The sequence below is a fragment of the Zonotrichia albicollis genome, chromosome 12 (genome assembly GCF_047830755.1).
Source record: "Zonotrichia albicollis isolate bZonAlb1 chromosome 12, bZonAlb1.hap1, whole genome shotgun sequence".
Classification (NCBI taxonomy): domain Eukaryota; kingdom Metazoa; phylum Chordata; class Aves; order Passeriformes; family Passerellidae; genus Zonotrichia; species Zonotrichia albicollis.
Window position 1 is genome coordinate 15986023 of NC_133830.1, and position 19092 is coordinate 16005114.

The window sequence follows — 19092 nt, forward strand, 5'->3', positions numbered from 1 at the left end:
CCATGCACCTTCCTTCCAGCAGCATCCCTGGGGTCAAACAGCAGCAGCCTGGGAGTGCCTCCTGCCACATCTCCTGGCACGAGGACTGGGCTGTTTTTCACATCCCAACCCCTAAAATACCCCCAGAAATCCCTAGTTCTAAAAAGACAGCTGGACACTGAAAAACTAAAGCAATTTAGCCCTGCAAAGCTGCCCTGAGGGAAGCTGGAGGAGGGAAGGCTGGTAAGGAGCTGTGCCCTGCAGGGGTCAGGGGCACAGGCCCAGGAAAGAGTTTGCATTTAATGAATATGGAAAAATCACACAGGGGAAGAACAAAAAGTAACTGGCAGGTCCAGACTTGCAACAAAGCACATGGTACCTGAATTGCCACTCTGAAACAACTCCTTGCATAAAGCTTTAGATCTGCATTCAAATTTTGGCTTGCCCTGATTCCCTTTTAACTGGTGCTGTGGATGGAATAAAATCTGATTGACAATGCCTGTAACCACCCAAAGATGAGGAGGTGATCAGGGCACAGCTGGGCACTGATGCTGCTCCCTGGCTGCTCTGCAGCACTCGGGGCCAGTGCCCACCAAAAGCTTTCAGCCAACAGACCCCCACACTGCTCTGCCACGTGCCAAGGTGGCCAGAGACCCCTTGGCACTCTCTTCCTCCTGCAGCCCTGAAGGATGCACAGGCAGAGATTCTTCAGGGCTACAGGAAACCCCTGGCTTACCTGTCTAGTCCCACCTACCTGTTCCTAGCAGGTAACTCGAGCAGAGGCTAAGGCAAAGCTCTGTGTTCCCTTCAGCAGGAAGAAGAGAAGGCTCTGACTGCAGGTCCTGGCAGGTAAGGAAGTACAAACCAGCTGTTAGTCATCTCTGGGGGCAAACACTGAGTTGTCGTTGAGCCAATACATGTTTTTCCTTTTTTAAAAGAAAGTATTTTGAAGCTTACTGTGTTTTCCTGGATAACACTCTGCACTGTAGAAACTTCCCTGAGCCAAAGCAGGAAGGGATAAATGGTATTGGAGCCCTAGTTCTGCTTAAGTCCTCTTTGTGGCCCAAGCTCTTATTCCTAGCTCAGCAGCAGGGCTCACACAGCCAGACAGTGATAGTCCCTGGCTCTAGCTGTGGGAAATCCCCCTCTGTCTGTACAGTAGCTCTAATTTAGGATATTCAGCCACTTGCTCAGATTAAGATGTTATCAGCCAAATCTTCACTGTTTCACTTTTTCAAGCCAGTGAATTCCCCATGCTACCACACCACTGTGGTGCACGTTTACCAGCAGCCACAGGCCTGGGAGAGGATAATCCCCTGCTTGTTCTCCTTGCTGTGCCCCAGGTCACCCCTCAGCTGGGGCAGGCAGCTCTCCTGGCTCAGAGAGGCTTTGCCACCAGTCCCCAGGGCTGGCCAGGGCTGTGGTCACTGCACAGAGAGGCTCATCCATCACCTTCCTTGCAGCCTGGGCACACAAAGCCGGTGCAGAAGTTCTCTGAGATGTGCCCCTCTCTCCCTCCCTGACCCAGAGAGCACAGCTCTGTGCTCTGACAGGTTAATCTACACAAAGCAGGCACTGTTCCTGAACTCAAAGCTTGGTAGGTGGTGTCAGGCAGTGCCAGCCCAGAAACTGGAGCTCAGGAGCTTTTGATGGTAACACACACACCAGAGAATCACCACTGCCCTCACAAAGGGTTTATTTCCCAGAGTGGTGGCACCTCCTGTGCCCTTGTGTAACACAAACCAACAGGTGGCCAGCTGGGCTCAGTGGATCAGCCATGCTTGAGGAAGTCACTGCTTTGCTGGTTTCATCCTCCTCGTTGTCAGCAGGATCCGGGGGCAGGGCAGGGCCCGGTCATGCATTGATGGCGTTGGCCACGTCCGTGAACACCAGGCGGCTCGGTCTCTGCAGGGCTCCCTGGCTCGGCAGCAGCACCTGGGGGGAGCAGGAGAGCTCAGAGCCAGCCCGGCTGCCCGGGCTCAGGGCTGCACCTGGAACGGCACTCACCCCTCCCAGGGGCGGCTGCCTGGCTAACAAGGCGTTAACAAGGCTGTGACAGGAAAATACAGCAGCCTGGAGAGTTAGTCAGCACATCCCTGCCAGTTTAAAATCCCCACATCATTGGATTACTGGGTCTCATTATTTATATCTACAAGGCAGCATGAAAAGCTTGAGATATCAAGGCCTGGAAATGTGCCTTTGCATGAACTTGAGCTGTTGTTTTAGACTCTCCCTCTCTTTTTATATTGAATCTTTAAACTCTTGTACTTCCCAAGTATTAGCAAGAGGGACCTGAGGCATCCTGCTGGCCAGTCTGTCCCTGGACAGGATGATTCTGGTTTTACTGGGCTAAGGTTAACTCTGGCCTTACAATTTTCCCCCTCTACTACCTCCAGGTAAGCCTCCTATGTGGAGAGTTATCCTCTATTATATCCTCTATTCTATACCCTCTATTATAGAGGGATGTGATGTTGTCCTAGTATGTGCTACTCAGAAAACAAGATTCTTTGCTTTAATACACCACGTTTCCTGCTTTCCAAACTAGTATATTTCATGTTGGTTATCTTTTATATTCCAATGTGAAATTTGAGCTTTTCAGCAGGTTAAGAATGTCTCAAGGTAAGTATTTTATAAATACAATTGTATTTATTATTTCCTCTTTCCTTTTCTGCCTACACCAAGCTTGCTACAGATTTTCTGAAGGTGTAAAGTGTGTGGCAACTGAGAACTGTTTGGGAGAACTCCTGCTCCTGGACAGGAAAAGCAGGGGATGGGCAACACAGAGCAGCTGGAAAGGAATGCATGAAAGGAAAGGTATGTCTGCTCCAAGGACATACTGTGTCACTGGGTAAGGGACACCTGTTCCAACCATCCCTGCTGGCTCTTGTAAAAAGGCTTTTTGTGTAGTAGTGGTGACAAAGGGAACAGTCAACACTGAAGCTGGACCCAAACAGTGGTGAGAAGCCCTTCTTTCCAATTTCTCCTACCTCTTGTTACAGTGGGCAGGAGAGAGCCTCCTGTCAAACACTGCCTGACTCCTCAGTCCACCCTAAGCACTCCAAAACACCCAAGTCCCTACCTCCAGGGCTGGCAAAGATGGGGAAGTCCTCCTGAGGTCTAACATGGCTTCCCCACCCTGCAGCCCTGTAAAATCTCCCTGGCCCTGTTGGAAAGCAGTGCAGGGAGCAGTGCTGCAGTGAGCCTGGGGTGGTTGCTGCCTGCCTTGCTGTGTGATGCCTGGGGTGTTTTTGCCTGCCTTGCTGTGTGATGCCTGGGGTGTTTTTGCCTACCTTGCTGTGTGATGCCTGGGAAGAAGCTGCATCTCGCCCATGTTCCAGCAGCTCCTGCTCCAGCTCATCCTGTTCCTCGGTGGGATCGAAGTTGTACATGGGCATGAGCTGGTGCCGCAGCTTCTCCAATCTGCCCCAGGGAGGGAAAGGCTTGGTGAGAAGGACAGGGCTCAGGCTGCTCCCCCACCCCACTGCTGAGGCTTTCTGCAGCCTGCTTCTCCTGCTGCACAGGGATTCTGCTCCTGTGGCTCTTGCTGAATGAGGCTGAGAACCCACTACACACAGCTGGCAGGAGTGCAAGACACCCAGAGTGCAGTTACAGGGATTAATTGCCATCACTAATCTATGTTGGCAGGCATTTACACACAGAGGAATCAGGATTTAAGTTCTTGCAGACCTTAAAAGATTAGGCTTTATGTGGAGGGACAAAAGAAACAGTGGAACATAGTGGCTTGGCATGTTGTGACTTCTCCCCCTGTCCCTCTGCCCACACCGCACTTCACTTCAAGCTCCAGTGGCCTGAGAGTACTTTAACTCTGGGGCTGAAGTACATAAAATTAAACAGAAAATAATAAACAATAAATAGAAAATAGGAAAGAGAGATTCTCACAGGGAGCTGATGCCTGTGGACACTGTTCCTACTCTTGTATCATTGCTCCAAGAGACAGAGCTATGAATTATTACTCAAAGGGTCTCCTCAGAGCTGGATGATGGATGGGGTGGCTCCTGGGAGAACACTGAGTCCTGCCTTTGGCTATAGCTGAGTTTTGAAGTAGAGGGAAACACACAAGCAGTTACTGGCAGTGTCACCACAAGTATCTATTTTGGCAAGTGTTAGGATGACACATTCTTCCCCTGCTTCTCTATGGGCTTACCAGCACAACCATTATCTCCAGCACTGACTACTCCTGCAGCAGCACCCAGACCTGGGCTTTGGGGCTGGGCTAGGAAATTTTACAGTGGGCAGCAGCACTTTCTGGTAGTCTGTGCATGGCCAGAGTCCCTGCTGTGAGACAGAACCAAGATGTGATTCTCCCTGTGTGCTGCTCTCCTCTCTATTTTCAGCCAGGAGCTTAGCAAGGAAATTAAGATATTAACTCCTGGGCTGAGGCTGCATCTCTGCACTGTGCTGCTGCCAGTTGCTGTCCCTGCCTGGGCTGCTAGAAAACACAGGAATCTGGGAATGGCTGAAACCTGAGATCTAAACCTGTCATGATGGAGTTCCCAGCTTCTTTATACACCCATAACCCTCTCCTCTGTTTTGATGCATCTCATAGGTGAAGTGTGATGAGTTTGTAGGATCCCTGACCTCCTCCTGCTCAGCCTTATTCTCCTTCCAAAGCTGTGGAGGAGTCTTTGACACTCTGGTGTCAGAGGGATGCCCAGTCCCAGGAGTGCAGTGTGCCAGCCTCAGTCACACCATGTTCTCCCACAGCCATCACTTGCACTCTGCCCCTCTCCTCCTGAGCTCATTCTGCATTTTGAAGCACTGAGTTCCCTTCAGCCAATAACAGATCTTACCTCTTCCTCTTCCTGATATACAGAACCTGCAGGAGAAAAAGAAGCATCATTACAGCAGTCCCAGTAGGACGGGGAATAGCTGAGAAGAACAATTTTGGGCACACAGGAAAGAGGTAGAGAAGGTTGGTGTCACTGTGCACCAAAGTGGGGGAAGGCAGAAGTGACAATAAAAATGACATTTCATATGCATCACTGTGAGCTTGGCAGCACATCATGTCTGACACTAAGTGCTCAGTGGCCTGTTATTAGGTGTGTTAGTAGGAGTAGGAGTGTTAGGTGTATTACCAGGTGTAGCTCAGCACATTTCTGAGGCTGCAGGACATATATGGCAATTTAAGAGTGGATGAAAAAACTTCCCTTTGTGATTTTCATGTGCAGATTTCCTACAGCACAGAAATGCTGCTACCCCCTCCCCAGTAGAAAGGGAAGAAGCAAAGAGGGAGGGCATGCTCAGGGACTTGCCTCTGTCAGCCTGTGCAGGGAAGAAAGGAGGCTTTGGGCCTCCACAGCCTTGTCCTGAGAACTACAGACGCTGGATGCTGCTCTTGGGAACTTTTGACTGTTTCCAGGTTTTCTTAGGGGCTTTTGGAAAAATTCCTCCTGGGGCCTGCAATGAAATTTTGCAGTAGGCTCCTCTGATGGCTGTATTAGTGAAGCCCTTCCTTGCACAAGGAAAGGGAGCTTGCTGCTACCTTCTGTTCTCTGTTGGCAGGGAAATGATCTGGTTACATAAAAGGAGAGCTGCAGCCCTTGTACTGCCCGTGCTGGGCCCAGAACTGGGGTACCTGAAAGCTTCTGCCCACAGCATTAATGGCAAGGTTAGTGACACACCAAACCCTCAAGGACTGATACCCAGCATGCAGAACCTTGGAAATGCAGTCCAGGGTGAGTCTTGCTAAGATGGATTCAGGCCACTTTAATTCAAAAATATTTACCCCGTGTCCACAGGGGGACTTACATGGTTTCAGTAGTCTGGTTGAAAAGTTAATATGGATAAACTTTCTTGTGGGGCCCAAGAGAATATTTAAATCAATGCAGCTGTTCCAGGTAACAAGTCAGAACAGAATATGCTTTTTTCCCTTTTACTTGAACTTCCTATTGCTATTAAAAACAAATACTGATACTCCATATGGCTGCTCCTAGGCCTGCTGAGCATCCCATTTGGATCAGACCTCAGGGAGACTGCAGAAATACTGGAACATTTGATAAAGGCCTTAAAAAAGAAAGGAATCTCAGGAACTATCAGTTCCCAGCAGTTCTGGGTGAGACTTGAATAGAATGCAAATAAATTATTCAGTGCAAACCAGTCCTAGAACCTTTAGCCACCCTCCACCCTCAAGAAACAGGGATGTTTAGCTGGGCTCTCTTACCATTGCTACAGCCAAGCCAATCACAGTAATGATCCCAAAGGAAAGCAGCATGGTGCTCATGCCAGGTCCCGTGCTGGCCATGTCTGGGATTTTGGTGCTGTTGAAAGTGGCAGTCTCAGGGCTTATGGTGGCTGTTTGTGGTACAGTCACATCCAGAGCTGTCCCTGGCTCTGGCTTGGCTGTGCTGGGGGTGCTGTGATGCAGGTCATGCACAGAGGGTGAGCTGTAACTCATCCTGCCAGCTCTTGGTAGCTCCTGTTACTGGGCTGTTGTCCTCTCCCATCAGCTGCAGGAGTGCAGAGCTGCCTTTCCAATCCAGGGCCCCACGTGAGACCTCTCCTGCAGCATCACCACTGATGGGTTTTCTTCAGGGTAGGAACCACACTGGACTTGGCCTAGGACAGAATGAGAACAAATTAGCAGTGCAGAGCTCTTGGAGACAGGCACAACCTTTCCCACAGTTCCCCAATTCACCAGCACAGTTTCTGAATGCCGGCTCAAAATAAGAAAAATGTTTTTTAAGCTTACTGAGAGCCCCCAAAGTCATGCCTGATTCACTTGGGAGTTGGAGATAACTCTCCCATCACTACTCCAGCTCTGCCTCCTTGCAGTCACCTAGAAATCTGTGTGGGACAACCTCAGAACCCTTGTTTCTGGTAGCCCCAGGCTGAACCAGGTGGTCTCCATCTGCCCCAGGATAGAGCATCTTCCTGCTTCTGTCTGTTGCTTTTAATTTTTGAAAAGTTATATTGATCCCCTTATCAGTAGGAACATACCCAGTGAAATGACACTCAGCTGTGAGGCATCCCTATCTCAAGATGCTTTTTACTGAATCCAAAGTAGGAGTTCCCTGTTGTGGTGAATCCCTGCACTCCATTGTCCCACTGCTGCTCATGCCAGCGCTCTGGAAGGGTGGGTTGCATCAGTCCTCCATCTAAAGACACCAACTATTTCTCAATCCCTCATGAAAGCACCCACTCAAGCTTAGTCATGCACTGGCAATTATCAATATTAATTTTAAAATTAGCCCAATTTTGGATTGGAGTTGTGAAATTTGATAGATCTGTTCATGCTGAGAACATGAAAGGCTTTAATTGCTTCATACTTCTATTGTGCAAATGATCAAGAGTTGCAAAACACCATGGGATGAGCCATGGGAAGTATTTGCACACTTTGTTTATAAAAACACTGTATGTAACTTTAGATCATCAGTTCTTCCCTAAAAACACAGCTACCTCTGGAGCTGAGCTGACCTGAGAACTTCTGTAGCAGTTCTCTGGTAATTTCCCTGCAATTCAGCAGACATTGCATCTCTGGGCTGGAATGCAGCTGGGACAGAGGGGTTAGTGAGCTCTGAATAGAAAAAGATGTGCCTGCAAAGAGAAACGAGCCATTGTTCTGCCCCTCTCTGTTCCATTCCAGGCAAGGTTACTGTGCAGTTCCCATACTGTGGTGCCTTACTGCTGTCCACAACTGCAGGAAGCAGCATGATCAACATCTGCCACAAACAGCTGGAGCAGGAAAGCACCCCAGGCAAGCAGCACCAGCCTGTGCTGTGCAGCTAGAGCACTCACCTCCACTTGTCCTGCAGCTCCCTGAGCAGGTAAAAGCTTTGCCACTCATGCAGGGTCTGTCTCAGTCCCCTGGAAACAACTTTGTGAAGCACAGGGGAATTCTGAAGTGCCTGGGAGACACTGTCAACTCCCTGGAGTTTCCAGAGAAATGTGAATAATAACAGTTCTGGTCTGGTCCCTCCTAACATTGTAAGTCATTGCAGCTGAAGGGGATTGTGCCCTTCACTGGCCATCAAGCCCTGCACTCTGCTCAAACCACAGGCACCTTGACTTCTCCAGCTATTCCTCTCAGCACAGCACAGCTCAGGTGCAGTGCACACTTGGGCACAAAGATGGAAAACTTGAAATTAGTGCCACAGCAACTGCAGCAGCAGCAGTGACAGCCCAGCAGGAAAAGGGAAGGAATTATTGAGCAGATCGAGCAGCTGCTCAGGCAGGATCCATCAATTTGTGCTATTCAGGGAAACTTTCCATAATGATAATACCCATTTTTTAAAAAGCCACTACCAAGGAAATAAAGAGTGGAAAAATAGCCTAAATGAAAGGAGTGAAGCAGGCCCAAGGGCTTTGCAGAGTATGGCTCTAGATCTTAAACAGCTCCTAAATTTTGGAAACAAAATGGGTTAGGCCTTCAGCTGAATGTAGTGTCAGTTCTGAAAAACTAAAAAAGGCTGGGTTGAAATAAGCCAGCTGAAACTCTGGTCAAGGGAGAATGGGGACTCTGTTGCTCTTGGCATCCTGTTCATGCTGAAGGATTCCCATACCCACAGACCTAGCTCTAAAAGCAGTCCTGTGTCTGAGGTTTCTGACCTGGCTTACATGACCACTCCCAGGTTCAGATAGGGCTGTTTCTGCTCCCCAGCTCCTCCTGGTCCAGGCTCCAGACAGACAGACAGGGAGGCTGAGTGCAAGGATGGCCCAGGGCCCACAGCTTACACAGCAGAGCTGGGGGGGGGATCATCTTTCCCCACCACCTTCCTTTCCCAGTTGTCATCCTGCTGCTGAAGTTTGATCTGCAGGCTGGGCACACTCCAAGCCTCTGATGGCAGCTGTAGGGCCAGGAACAGCTACTACCTATCAGTGGCAGGTTCCAGCACAGTCCATGCACAAATAGAACAGAAGAGGAACCAGATCCTCAGCTGCTGCCAGCTGGCATTGTTCCACTGCCTGCACCAAGAGAGCTCCTTGCACAGCCAGGAGTGCTCTGTGCTGGGCTCTGCTGGGTCTGCACATAAGGAGAACACGTTTATTTCTCTCCCAAGCCAGCATTTCCAAACTGATCTCTGATAGCTGCTGCTCGCTTCTGACATGCAGAAAATTGTTCTGGGCCCCACCTTGTGCCTTTTCTGAAGAATTGGTTTTAATCTCTGTGCTGCTGTTTCATTTTGAGCAGAGATTTGTGTCACTGAGATGAAGATGGGTCAGAGGGTCTCTGGATGAAGAATAATAACAAGTACAGTTTCTTCATTACTTCACCAAGATGAAGTATGTGTAGTAACTCAGCAATACAAGCGGCACTGTGTTGCTGCTGGCAACGGGACGTGGCTTCCCAGTTCCCAGGGATGAACTTTTGGCTTCCCTCACCTCTCCAGAGCTGACCAGGCTCCAGGGAAACGGGAAAGCCCCGACCGCGTGTGCCCGCTGCCCCGCAGCTCCCCGGCTGTCACCGTCCCGCTGCCCGAGAAGGGCACGGTCCCGTCCCCAGCAATGTCACCGCTCCCGTGACCCGCTCTGACACACACACCGGATCGGCAGCGACCGCCCCGGCCCCGTGCGCTGCCCCGCTGCCCGCACTCCATCCCTGCGGGAAGTCCCTCCTTCCCCATCCCGAGAAGTTTCCGGGCGGATAACGGGTTACGGGGCCCTTCCCGCTGCCCAGGCGGGCTCACAGCCGGCTCTCCGCTCCGCCGGACCCGCCCGGGACCCGACCGGGACCGGACCCCGAGAGGCCGCGGCAGCCCCGCAGTGCCCGCGGGAGGGACGGGACGGCGCAGCCGGACACCCCCGCAGCGCGGCCCAGCCCGGCCCACCCCGCCCGTCCCTGGAAGCGCTCCCCGCGCCGGGGCGGCCGGGCCGGCACTTACTGCGCGCTGCCGCCGAGGCGTCCGGTCCCCCCGGGGCGCGGGCGGAGCGGCCGCCGGGGGCCGCGCCCGGGGCCGCGGGGGCCGGGCCGGGCCGCGCCACTCGGCTCCGCGCGCGCCGCCGCTGGCCCCGCCCCGCCCCACGCCGCCTCAGGCCCATTGGTTGGCGTACGCGAGGCTCGGTTCGCGATTGGTCTGCGCGGCTGTCACTCACGCGCGCGGCGGCGGCGGGTCGGCGGTGCGCTTGGGAGAGGCTTCGTGCGCGGCTGCTCTTTCACGGCCCTGCCTCGGGACGGGAGGTGGTTGCCCGCAGCGCCGGCCCCTGCCCCGGCTCCGGTCCCGGTCCCCGTAGCAGGCGGTTGTGCCCCCAGCCCCACTGGGAGCCGGCTGGGCTCCCGCCCCCGAGGGAGCCGGCGGTGCCCCGGCCGCGCCGGGAGCCCTGAGGTGAGGCGTCGCTGTGCGCGCGCTCCCCTCAGAGCAGCCCCGGGCCCACTGTCGCCCCTCAGGCGAAGGGAGCCGCTGCCGTGCTCGTGGTGTTTCATGTGTAGGGAGAGCTGAGAGGCTGCACATGGAAGAGGAGCCGCCTCTGCTACCGGCGCTGCTCATAAGGCTCGTTCACCGCCGCGGGTCGGCAGCTCCTGGCTGCCCTCCCCGATGTGGCCGTGGGGCTGTTCGGTGCCGGCTCAACCGGACACTGCGAGCAGCTGGAACGGGGCTAGGACAGTGCCAGCTCCTGCTCTTGCTCGAGCCTGTGAGTGGGGCACGGCCAAGAGTACGAGTGGCCGGGCCTTCCCACAGCCGCCTGTGCACGTGTGAGGCGACAGGGAGAGGGAGCCGGGGCTGAAAAGACCAAACCACGGAACTGCAGAGGGGAAAGGGAAATTGCTTCCTCCCTGTGTGCAGACTGGTATTTGTACCAAGAAGTAGCATGAAGTGATTTTACATAAGTAGCTGGTCTCCTTTATTAAGGGAGACAAAACAAGGAGCCACTGGAGAGGGTCCAGCAGAGGGCAACTAAGATGAAAGGTCTGAAGTACGTGTCTTATGTGGAGAGACCGCAGGAATTGGACCTGTTTAGTCCAGAGAAAAGTGAGAGGGGATCTTATTAATGTATATAAGTACCTCAAAGGAGTTTGTCAAGAGGGTGATGCTCAGCAACAGGATGAGGAGTACTGGCCATAAAGTAAAACAAGAAGTTTCACCTCAACATTAGGAAGAGCTTTATCCTGAGGGTGGCAGGGCACTGGAATAGGCTGCTCAGGGGGCTCATGCAGTCTCCTTCTCTGGAGATACACTAAACCCACCTGGCCGTGTTCCTGTGTCACCTTCCTTGGTTGGGAAATTGAACTGGATCTCCAAAGGTCCCTTCTAACCCCAGCAGTTCTGTGTTTCTGTGCAAATTGTTTCAGCCTCGGCCAATTAAAGTCTTCTCTGCCTCCCTTAGAACGGTAATGGTTGGTAATGTTTTATTCTTTTAGTGTTTCTCTTGTAGCAGTAAATAGAGCCTTGCAGTGGGAAGCTTCCCAAATAGATACTGTAGCTGACAGACCTCACATAAAGGCACGTTTTCATGGGGGCTGTTTGTCTGCCTGCTGAATGTAACACAGATGGTAAAAATGGGATCCTTGGGCTCTTAGAGCATCCATCCCTTTGCCAGGAGGGAGCAGGTAAGACAATCTGGAAATCTTCGCTGCAGGGTATTCCTTCTGCTGCTTCCCTGGGCTGTGTTTGATTTTACAGAGGAGGGCAGTGGAGGCCTGACTGTTCCAGGGTTTCACTGTGCAACAGGAGCAGGACTGTGGTGCCAGTGCCTGCCAGGCTGGAGCCAAGTTGGTCTCCCCAGCTCTCCCTGCAGCAGCATTCCTAGGGGACAGCTGCCAGCTGCTCATTAGTTGTTTGTGTGGTGATTTTTGGGAGAAATTGGAGTAGAGGAGGTTGTGGCCTCTCTGAGACAGTGTTGAAAAGCAGCCATCAATAGAGGAATGGCAATGAGCGCTCAGGGAAAGCCATAGTTGCTCCAGGGACTGTGAGTCAGAAAAGAGAGGGGCCCTCATTTCTCATGGATCACAGCAGGAAAATGTGGTTGTTGTTCTGTTTGTCTCGAACAGTTCCAAGTGTGATATGCAGCAGCTGTTTTGTAAGGTTTCATTTCCTTTGTCTCCTGCAGTCATCTTGTTTGTTTTTATTCCCCCTCTGTCTGGCTCTGCCTCTTCTCTCCTTTAGGAGACCGACTTCCCTCTAGCAGGGTTTGCCCCTTCTGACCTTTCTATCTTTCAAGTGTTTCTCTTCCCTCTATTATGTTGTGACGTTTTCTCCTTCCTCTGCTCTTCGCTCTGGCTCTGTCCCCGTTGTTTGCCCTCTGGGGATGGTAACAGTGTGAAACACCCTTGACCCACGAAGTCCAGGTCTTCTGTGAGCATCTCTGCCAACCTCTGACTTGTGGTTTATGAAGAGAGGAATAAAAGAAATAATCTAGGAGAGACTGAAGGTCTTCCTGCAGGGAAACCAGGGTGACCCACCTGTGGGGTGGAGAGCCAGGGACTGGAGCTGAAGGTTGGTGTGTCAGTGGCTTTCTGGGACCCAGGACAGGCAGCAGAGCTGTGCCTGTGTGTGGGCAGCTCACTTCTGCCCTGCCATGGGCACAGACTGGCCTCTGACCTCTGGAGGTGGCAGCTCTGGGAAGGAGCAGGTTGCAGGGCTTAGCTGGTTGGCTGGCACAAGAGTCCTTTTTGGGCATAGTCCTTTGTTACTGTTATGGTGTGAGTAACTGGTTTTGTGCTTGTGGGCTGGGATTAGGGCTAGCAATCTGCATTCTGTCAGAGGGGAACCTGTTATTTAGTATCCCAAGGAACTCACACTCTTCTCTTGCCTTGTTTTTTAGCCCAGAAGAGCTGCAAATGCTGTCCTGTGGAGAACCCACGGACTGTGGTCAGCTGGTGCTTAGCCAGTGACCTGTGGTAGCACCAGGTGAATCTCAGCACTGACAGATCAGTAGGTGGCAACGAGGAACAGGTGTGGAAGCCAGAAACTTCAGAAACTTCACCACAATGAGATGCCTCACCCATCCACTGCTCAGGAAGTTGTTGAGCCTCCCAGCCCAGTGTGTGCCAGGACTGGGGACTCCAAGGAAAGGTGCTGTGCTCAGTCCAAAGCAGTTGTTTCTGAGGCAGAGCTGCAGTGCAGGACCTGGGCTCGTGACTGCCACTGATATGGTCAACTATTGGCAGAAGGTGTTCGAGACAAATGGGATCCCTGAAGCACGAGAATCCAGTCAATATATTGTGTCATTTGTCCTGGGAGCAAAAACAGTTAAGTAATAGGAAAAGAGTAATATCTGTGTGTGCTTCTCACTTCTTCATTTTGACTGAATCTCTTTTTTATCTCATTTAGAGGGAGTAGAACAACTTATCCTCCCTTAGATGGCAGAGGGGGTGAGGGGTAGTGTATTATTGCCAGTAGAATACTCAGGGGTCTCTTAAAATCTCTTTTGCAGACTCTGAAGTGTAACATAAACATCCACCCTCACTTGCCTGATGAAGTGATTCTTAATTTTAATTGTTCTTGTCAACTCCAAAAAGTAGCAGTACAGTAGTAAAGGTTTGTTTCTAAACACGCAGATAAGTTCTTCTGATGGCTGTCCAGCTGGTTTCTAGCAGTCCCAGGCAATTGTGTTTGCCAGCATCCTGTGACACTCTGGAGGATGCCTGTGGCAGAGGACCCTCCAGTGGCACAGGTGGGCAGGTTTAAAGTGACTTTGTCTTCAGTTTCAGAGTCTGGATTCCAAAAGCCTCCACACTCCACTTACAGCACTGCAGCAGGAGCAAATCCAGCAGCTGAGCCACAAGCGGCTCCAAAGGTAGGAGCATCCTCCTGTACCTGTTCCTTTGGAGGGCTTTCCTTCAGCCTGAAGCAGCCAGGAGAATGGCAGCAGAGGGAGGCAGCTCACATGTCAGCTGTGCTCTGGTGGTCTCTCATGGGGATTCAAATGAGGGGCACAGCTTATCCACCTGCAAGCCACTGTCCAGTTGGTCAGGCCCCAGCCTGTACTGGTGCATGGGGTTATTTCTCCCCAGTTTATGTGATTTCATATTACTCCTTGCTGATTTTTATGAGATTCCTGTCACCCCATTTCTCCAGTGGTCTCTCTGAAAATTTGCACACCCATCTGGCCTGTTAGCTACTCCTCCCAATTAATTCTGTCACTGCAGGGTTGGCAAGGGGGCTCTGTCCCTTCAGCCAGACCAGTAAGGTGGGGTATTGATCCTGGGGTACTCCACTAGAAATCAGCCTTCAGTTGAGCTTGTGCTGCTGAAATCAGCCTTCCAAGCCTGACTATTCTGTTTCCAGCCCACCTCATTTATCCAGTCTGTGCTGCATCAGCTTGTACATGAGGATGTTGTGGGAGACAGTGTCAGAACCCCAGGGAAGGTCAAGATCTGGTTTTGATACATCAGACTGGTCATTGTGTCATGGGTGACTATCAGCTCACTCAGGAGAGATTTCCCCTTTGTGCATCTGTGCTGACCAGTCTCAATCACCTCCCTGCCCTTGGCATGTTTGGACACAACCTTGAGGACTCCCTATTCCATCACCTTCCCCAGTACCAAGGTGAGGCTGACTGACCTGTAGTTCCCAGTTCCAGTGCTTGATGTCAGACTGGGCTGTGGGCAGGGAGCTGCCCTGCTCCCTCAGTGTGCACATGCACGTTGCTGATGCAGTTGCTGGCCCTGGGCAGGGGCTGCAGTGAGCAGGGAGGAAAGCAGGGTGCCATGAGAGCGCCTCCGCTCACCCAGCGCAGCCCCTGAGCGCTCACACTCCCCTTGCCCACCGCAGGATGCCAGTGCAGTACGTGCTTGGAGAATGGGACTTCCAGGAGCTGACCCTGCAGATGAGACCCCCAGTGTTTATTCCACGGCCTGAAACAGAGGTATGGATGTGGGGAATGTGGTGGGGGTGGGCTTGGATGTGTGAGGTACGTGGCACGATACAATCAGGGCATTGCTGTGAAGGCATCCTGTGTGCTGTGAGGCTGCAGTGGTGGGGAAATCACATCACTCCACTTCTTTTAGAATGGGGGCCGTTCAAAACTTGTGATCTGGAGCTGATGCTAGTAACCTTTGCCTCCTGCCTCAGAGCAAGGGATGCTGCAAGCTGATGTATCTCTTAATTACACAGAAATCAATTGCCATTGATGGAAGGATGTGGCTTTGCTTTCCTTAGTTCTGCTCCGGAGAAGTTCAAAACATCTACTGCTATATCCCAGTGGCTTAGAGCATACAGGAACCTAAACATTGTCCAGAGATTTGCCAGCAGAACCCTGCAGTAGCAGGAAAACAGTAATGCAATCCAGAGAGCCTGAGTGTCCATGTGCTGGCTGGTAGGAAGTGGCACCTACTGTCTGTCTCATGGCTCCATAGTTGTTTCTGGACAAATACAGGAAACTGAAAGGTAAGTTCTGATCTGGGCTGGAACTAAATGTGACAGTCATAAGAGTGCAAAGGAGAGCCATACATGACCAAGTTAAAACTCTGTGTTCCCCAGCATTCCTACTGCTATGGAAGAGCTTAAGATCTACATGGTGACACTTGCCCTGACAGTTGCCTAGTTTCACTTTCAGCACATGGGCCATCCTAGCAAGGAAACCTTTTTGTTCACTAGTCCTCAGGAAGCTTAGAATTTACAGGGTGGGTTTTTGTTTGGTTTTATTTTGGATTGGTTTGGGGTTTTTTTACCTTCTGAGAATTTGTTTTCTTTTGGAGATGAAGTGGAGATGAGTCCCAGAAACTTAAACCTGTTTCGGTCTAGTAGTCATTTCTTCAATTATTTGCCTGTTGTAATCTGCAAAAGTTAAACAGAAATTTAAGGACAAAGACAACCTGAGCTTCTGTTGTGCCCTTTAAAGAAAAGGATGCTATTGAAATCCATGAGGAGGTTCCAGAGCATTTAGTGGGAATCAGCACAGCTACAGCATAGACATCCTCTCAAATCACAGAGAGGAAGAATATTTAGAACCAGAGTCTTGGTTTGGTGTGGGGCATCAGCAGCACTTCATGGAGAATCTTCTGAGCCCTAAATCATAGTGCTGACACTTGTGTCCAGAGAAGCTGGGAGCTCTCTGCCTGGATGGGGTTCATCATTCTGTAGTGATTGAGTTTGGAGATGGAGCTCCAAGGAATAATTTTGCCAGTTGGAGCCAGCAATGGTTGCCTTTGTTATTGTCAACAGTATTTCTGCTCTGGATGATCCAAGAGAGTATTTCCAACCTCCAAATCCCAATTAGTTCATGGATGCAAAGGGAGCATTGAAATCAGGGAAAACTTGTATGTTCTGCAAATCAAAATATCTTCTGGTGAGGCTTCCTTTGGAGCTGTGCTCTGGTTCTTCACCCCATGCAGTGCCAGGCTCAAAACAAAGGCCTATTGTGTGGGGTGGAAGCTGGGCTGGCCAATGCTTGAGAATGTTGTTAATTGAGCCCAGATGCCTGATTTTTGTAAAAGCATCTCTGCTGGCCCAAACTGGAGTACAGTGCTGTGTTTGAAACCACTGAACATATCCTGGTGCAAAAATGGACTGTAAACAGCTTAACCCAGACTTGTCTCTGGCAAAACTTTATTTGTTGTGTCACTTAACTTGCTATGAAGGCACATTTTTAGCACATTTATTGCAGAAGACCAGAAGCTTATGATAATGATTCAGGAGTGGAGCTCTGTGGGCAGTGGAGAGTTTGCTTGTGATGTGCTGGGAAGGTTCCTGTGACAGGAGAGCCATGGGGACAAAATCCAACTATTGAGCAGCACCTGGCAGGACATGGCTGTAGACTGGTGCTGCTTCCAGGAGATGTGTCCTGTGTGTAACCTGTGCACAAAGGGGTGTCCAGATCCTTTCCTTCTGCTGGAAGAAAGGCTGGTAATTTCTGACTTTGTGTGATGGGTTTGGGTTGGGCTTTGTCTATGTTTTGTTTCATCAGAGTAATTTTTTTCAGCCTTCGCTGGACTGGAAAACTGCAGTGCAAGTACCTGCTTTCAGAAATGTTAAAGTCCTTTGCATCTGTTGCTTACCTTTTGTTTAGAATTTGTCTGCAGTGTTATTAAAAGCAGCAGTGCTGAAACTTTTCACCAGATAATTTCTGTTCTTTAGGAAGCAGCTAATTGTTATCCCAGGTTCAAGTTTATCTGAGACTGCACAAGCCACGTGTCTTGTTTCTGGCTGAGAAAATGTGACTCCCTAACCTGACTCAGTGCAGATACACAGGCAGCTTCAAAATTTTCTTCCTAATTTTCTGTATGTAGCTTCTGCAGGTGCCTCCTGTGTGTTGGTTTGAGTCTGAGGAGAAGGGAAGCCATGTTTATGACACACATGTTGTTCTCTGTTTGCAACAGAAGGGTTATGACTCTTGCTCCAGGGCCTTGGTAATGGCATGAAATTAAACACAGCATGACCCAAACCACGGGCATTGTTTCAGGCCTGGGGACAGAGACACATGCAGAGGGAGAAGCTCCCTTGTCTGCCTCATTCTGTCCTGTGTGAAATTTGCCCCCGTGTGATCTGTTTGGTTCTCTCTGGTAGCTGAGCCCTCTCCTGTTCTCCCCCTGCGGGAATGTTTGTGCAGCACATGTGGCTTTGTTCTGCTGCTCCATGGGAATCTGGCTGGAAGGGGACAGGCAGCCAGAAGCAGGGAAAAAGCAGGTCCTAGTCAGGGAGGAAAGCTTTGGACTGGCTGCTGTGAGTGCTGGGAGGGTTTTGGGAGGGCCTTGGAACTCAGCATCCTCCCACCTTTCCTCCCGTGGCACCAGAGCCAGGCTCCTGCCCTGGGGAAGTTTGAACCAAAGTTATGGGGTGTGCACAATGAGTTATCTTTGTTAGGTGGTTATTGTAATGTCAAGGCATCCTTCTCTTGGCACTGCTTCCTCACTAGTAATGGAGAAGAAAGACCTTTTCCCAAAGCAAGTATTTTTTTGAACTTCTAAAATTTTAGAAGTTCAAAATTTTGGTTTTTTGCAAGAAGTTCAAGTTTTTGCTTTGGGAGAAACAGGACAAAGAGGAGGAGTATTCACCCAGCCGTGGATATGTCATTCCTCTTTTGCGCGGGTGACTGCAGCTCTCTGGTGCTGCTTTGGCTCGGTCCAGGCCGCCTCCAGGGAGGGCTGTGGGATCCGCGGCGCGCCCGCCTCGTACCCCCAGAGGGCGCTCCAGGCTCACGCTCTGCGAGTTCCTGACGCTTCCATTTCCCAGCCGTTATCCCGGGGTTTCTCATGGTTCTGAGAAGGCTTCATTGCTCAGTGGGGAAAAAATGGCCATCGTTTGTGCTTTGCAGCTATTGATAGCTTCTATGGCAGATGGTGGGAACGAAATGCCAAGAGAAAAGGTGGGTGGGGAAGGGTCCCTTCTTCTCTTGACAGTCAGCAGTTAAGGAGTGTTCTCAGCCAAAGCTGGATTTGGGGCCATCCTGCTTCGTAATTGCTAATGGATCTGTCCCCCACTGATTGTTTAATCCTCTTTAGAGTCTGTCTGTGTCTAACCTCCCTGGCATCATGTGACAGCAAATCTTGTGTTGTAGGTTGGAAAAGTATATTCTTTGCTTCTGTGCTGCCTGCTTGTTTAAGCATAAAGGAAAACCTTCAGTTTTTACTGCATAACACTTAAATAATTCACTACAACATTTGTAATTTTTAGTTATGTCTCTGTCTATTCTTTTTCCACCTGTGATTTTTAAGCTCTTTTGCTTGTTTCCCAAAATAGGTTGTTTCTTTCCCATGATAACATGCTTGAAAGCTGAAGTCAATGCTGTTTACTTGCACCTGCCCGTGGAATGGCATTCATTGTGTGGGGTGTTCTGTGAACACACTTGAGTCAAAGATTGGCTCAGAGAAACCTTTAATGGAGTTTAACTTCTAGATAAACATAGTCATTAAACTTTCAAGAAGGTCCAGCACACAGAGAAGGGAGAGTTTTCTTTCCCTGACCTGTATATGCCAATAAACAGATTGCAAGGTGGGCCCTTTCTCTCTCCAGTGTTTTATGTCAAAGCAGTGACACATTTGCTGTTCCAATCAGTGCTGAAAGGAAGCCTTTGATTCAGAAATGTCCTTTCATTTCTGTAATTTCTTTACCACAGATGGATACTTCTTGGAAAGGTCTGAAGGTCACACTGTCTAGTGAGTACAGCCATTAATCAAAAGTCAGAAGATTGGCTTTTTTCATAGTTTTGGCTCTGAGCAGTTGTCTCTTCCAAGGAAGGCTGCATCCCCTTTCTGTGTAATGGGCTTCCCAGTCTGGG

At 50.6% G+C, this 19092-nt stretch overlaps 2 protein-coding genes across 4 annotated transcripts in view; one reads left to right on the forward strand and one right to left on the reverse strand.

Moving 5' to 3' along the window:
• Positions 1-1658: 1658 nt before the first annotated feature.
• On the reverse strand, positions 1659-6443 carry C12H3orf18 (chromosome 12 C3orf18 homolog). Its single transcript, XM_014265976.3, is given in 5 exon segments — positions 1659-1914; positions 3270-3399; positions 4791-4816; positions 6161-6400; positions 6402-6443. Coding segments are annotated over 5 exon segments (519 nt in total). The 3' UTR covers positions 1659-1833.
• The window catches only part of HEMK1 (HemK methyltransferase 1, mitochondrial release factors N(5)-glutamine), a 28499-nt gene continuing 15834 nt past the window's right edge, over positions 6428-19092 (forward strand). Inside the window, exons 1-4 of one of the 3 annotated variants that reach the window (XM_074550052.1) lie at positions 10120-10259; positions 12697-13123; positions 13580-13671; positions 14649-14742. In XM_074550052.1, the coding sequence (XP_074406153.1) occupies positions 12863-13123; positions 13580-13671; positions 14649-14742 (447 nt within the window). In that variant the 5' untranslated portion in view covers positions 10120-10259; positions 12697-12862. Of the gene's footprint in view, positions 6556-9818; positions 10260-12696; positions 13124-13579; positions 13672-14648; positions 14743-19092 lie in introns of those variants that run through there. The other 2 variants (XM_074550053.1, XM_074550051.1) reach the window with 2 other exon arrangements.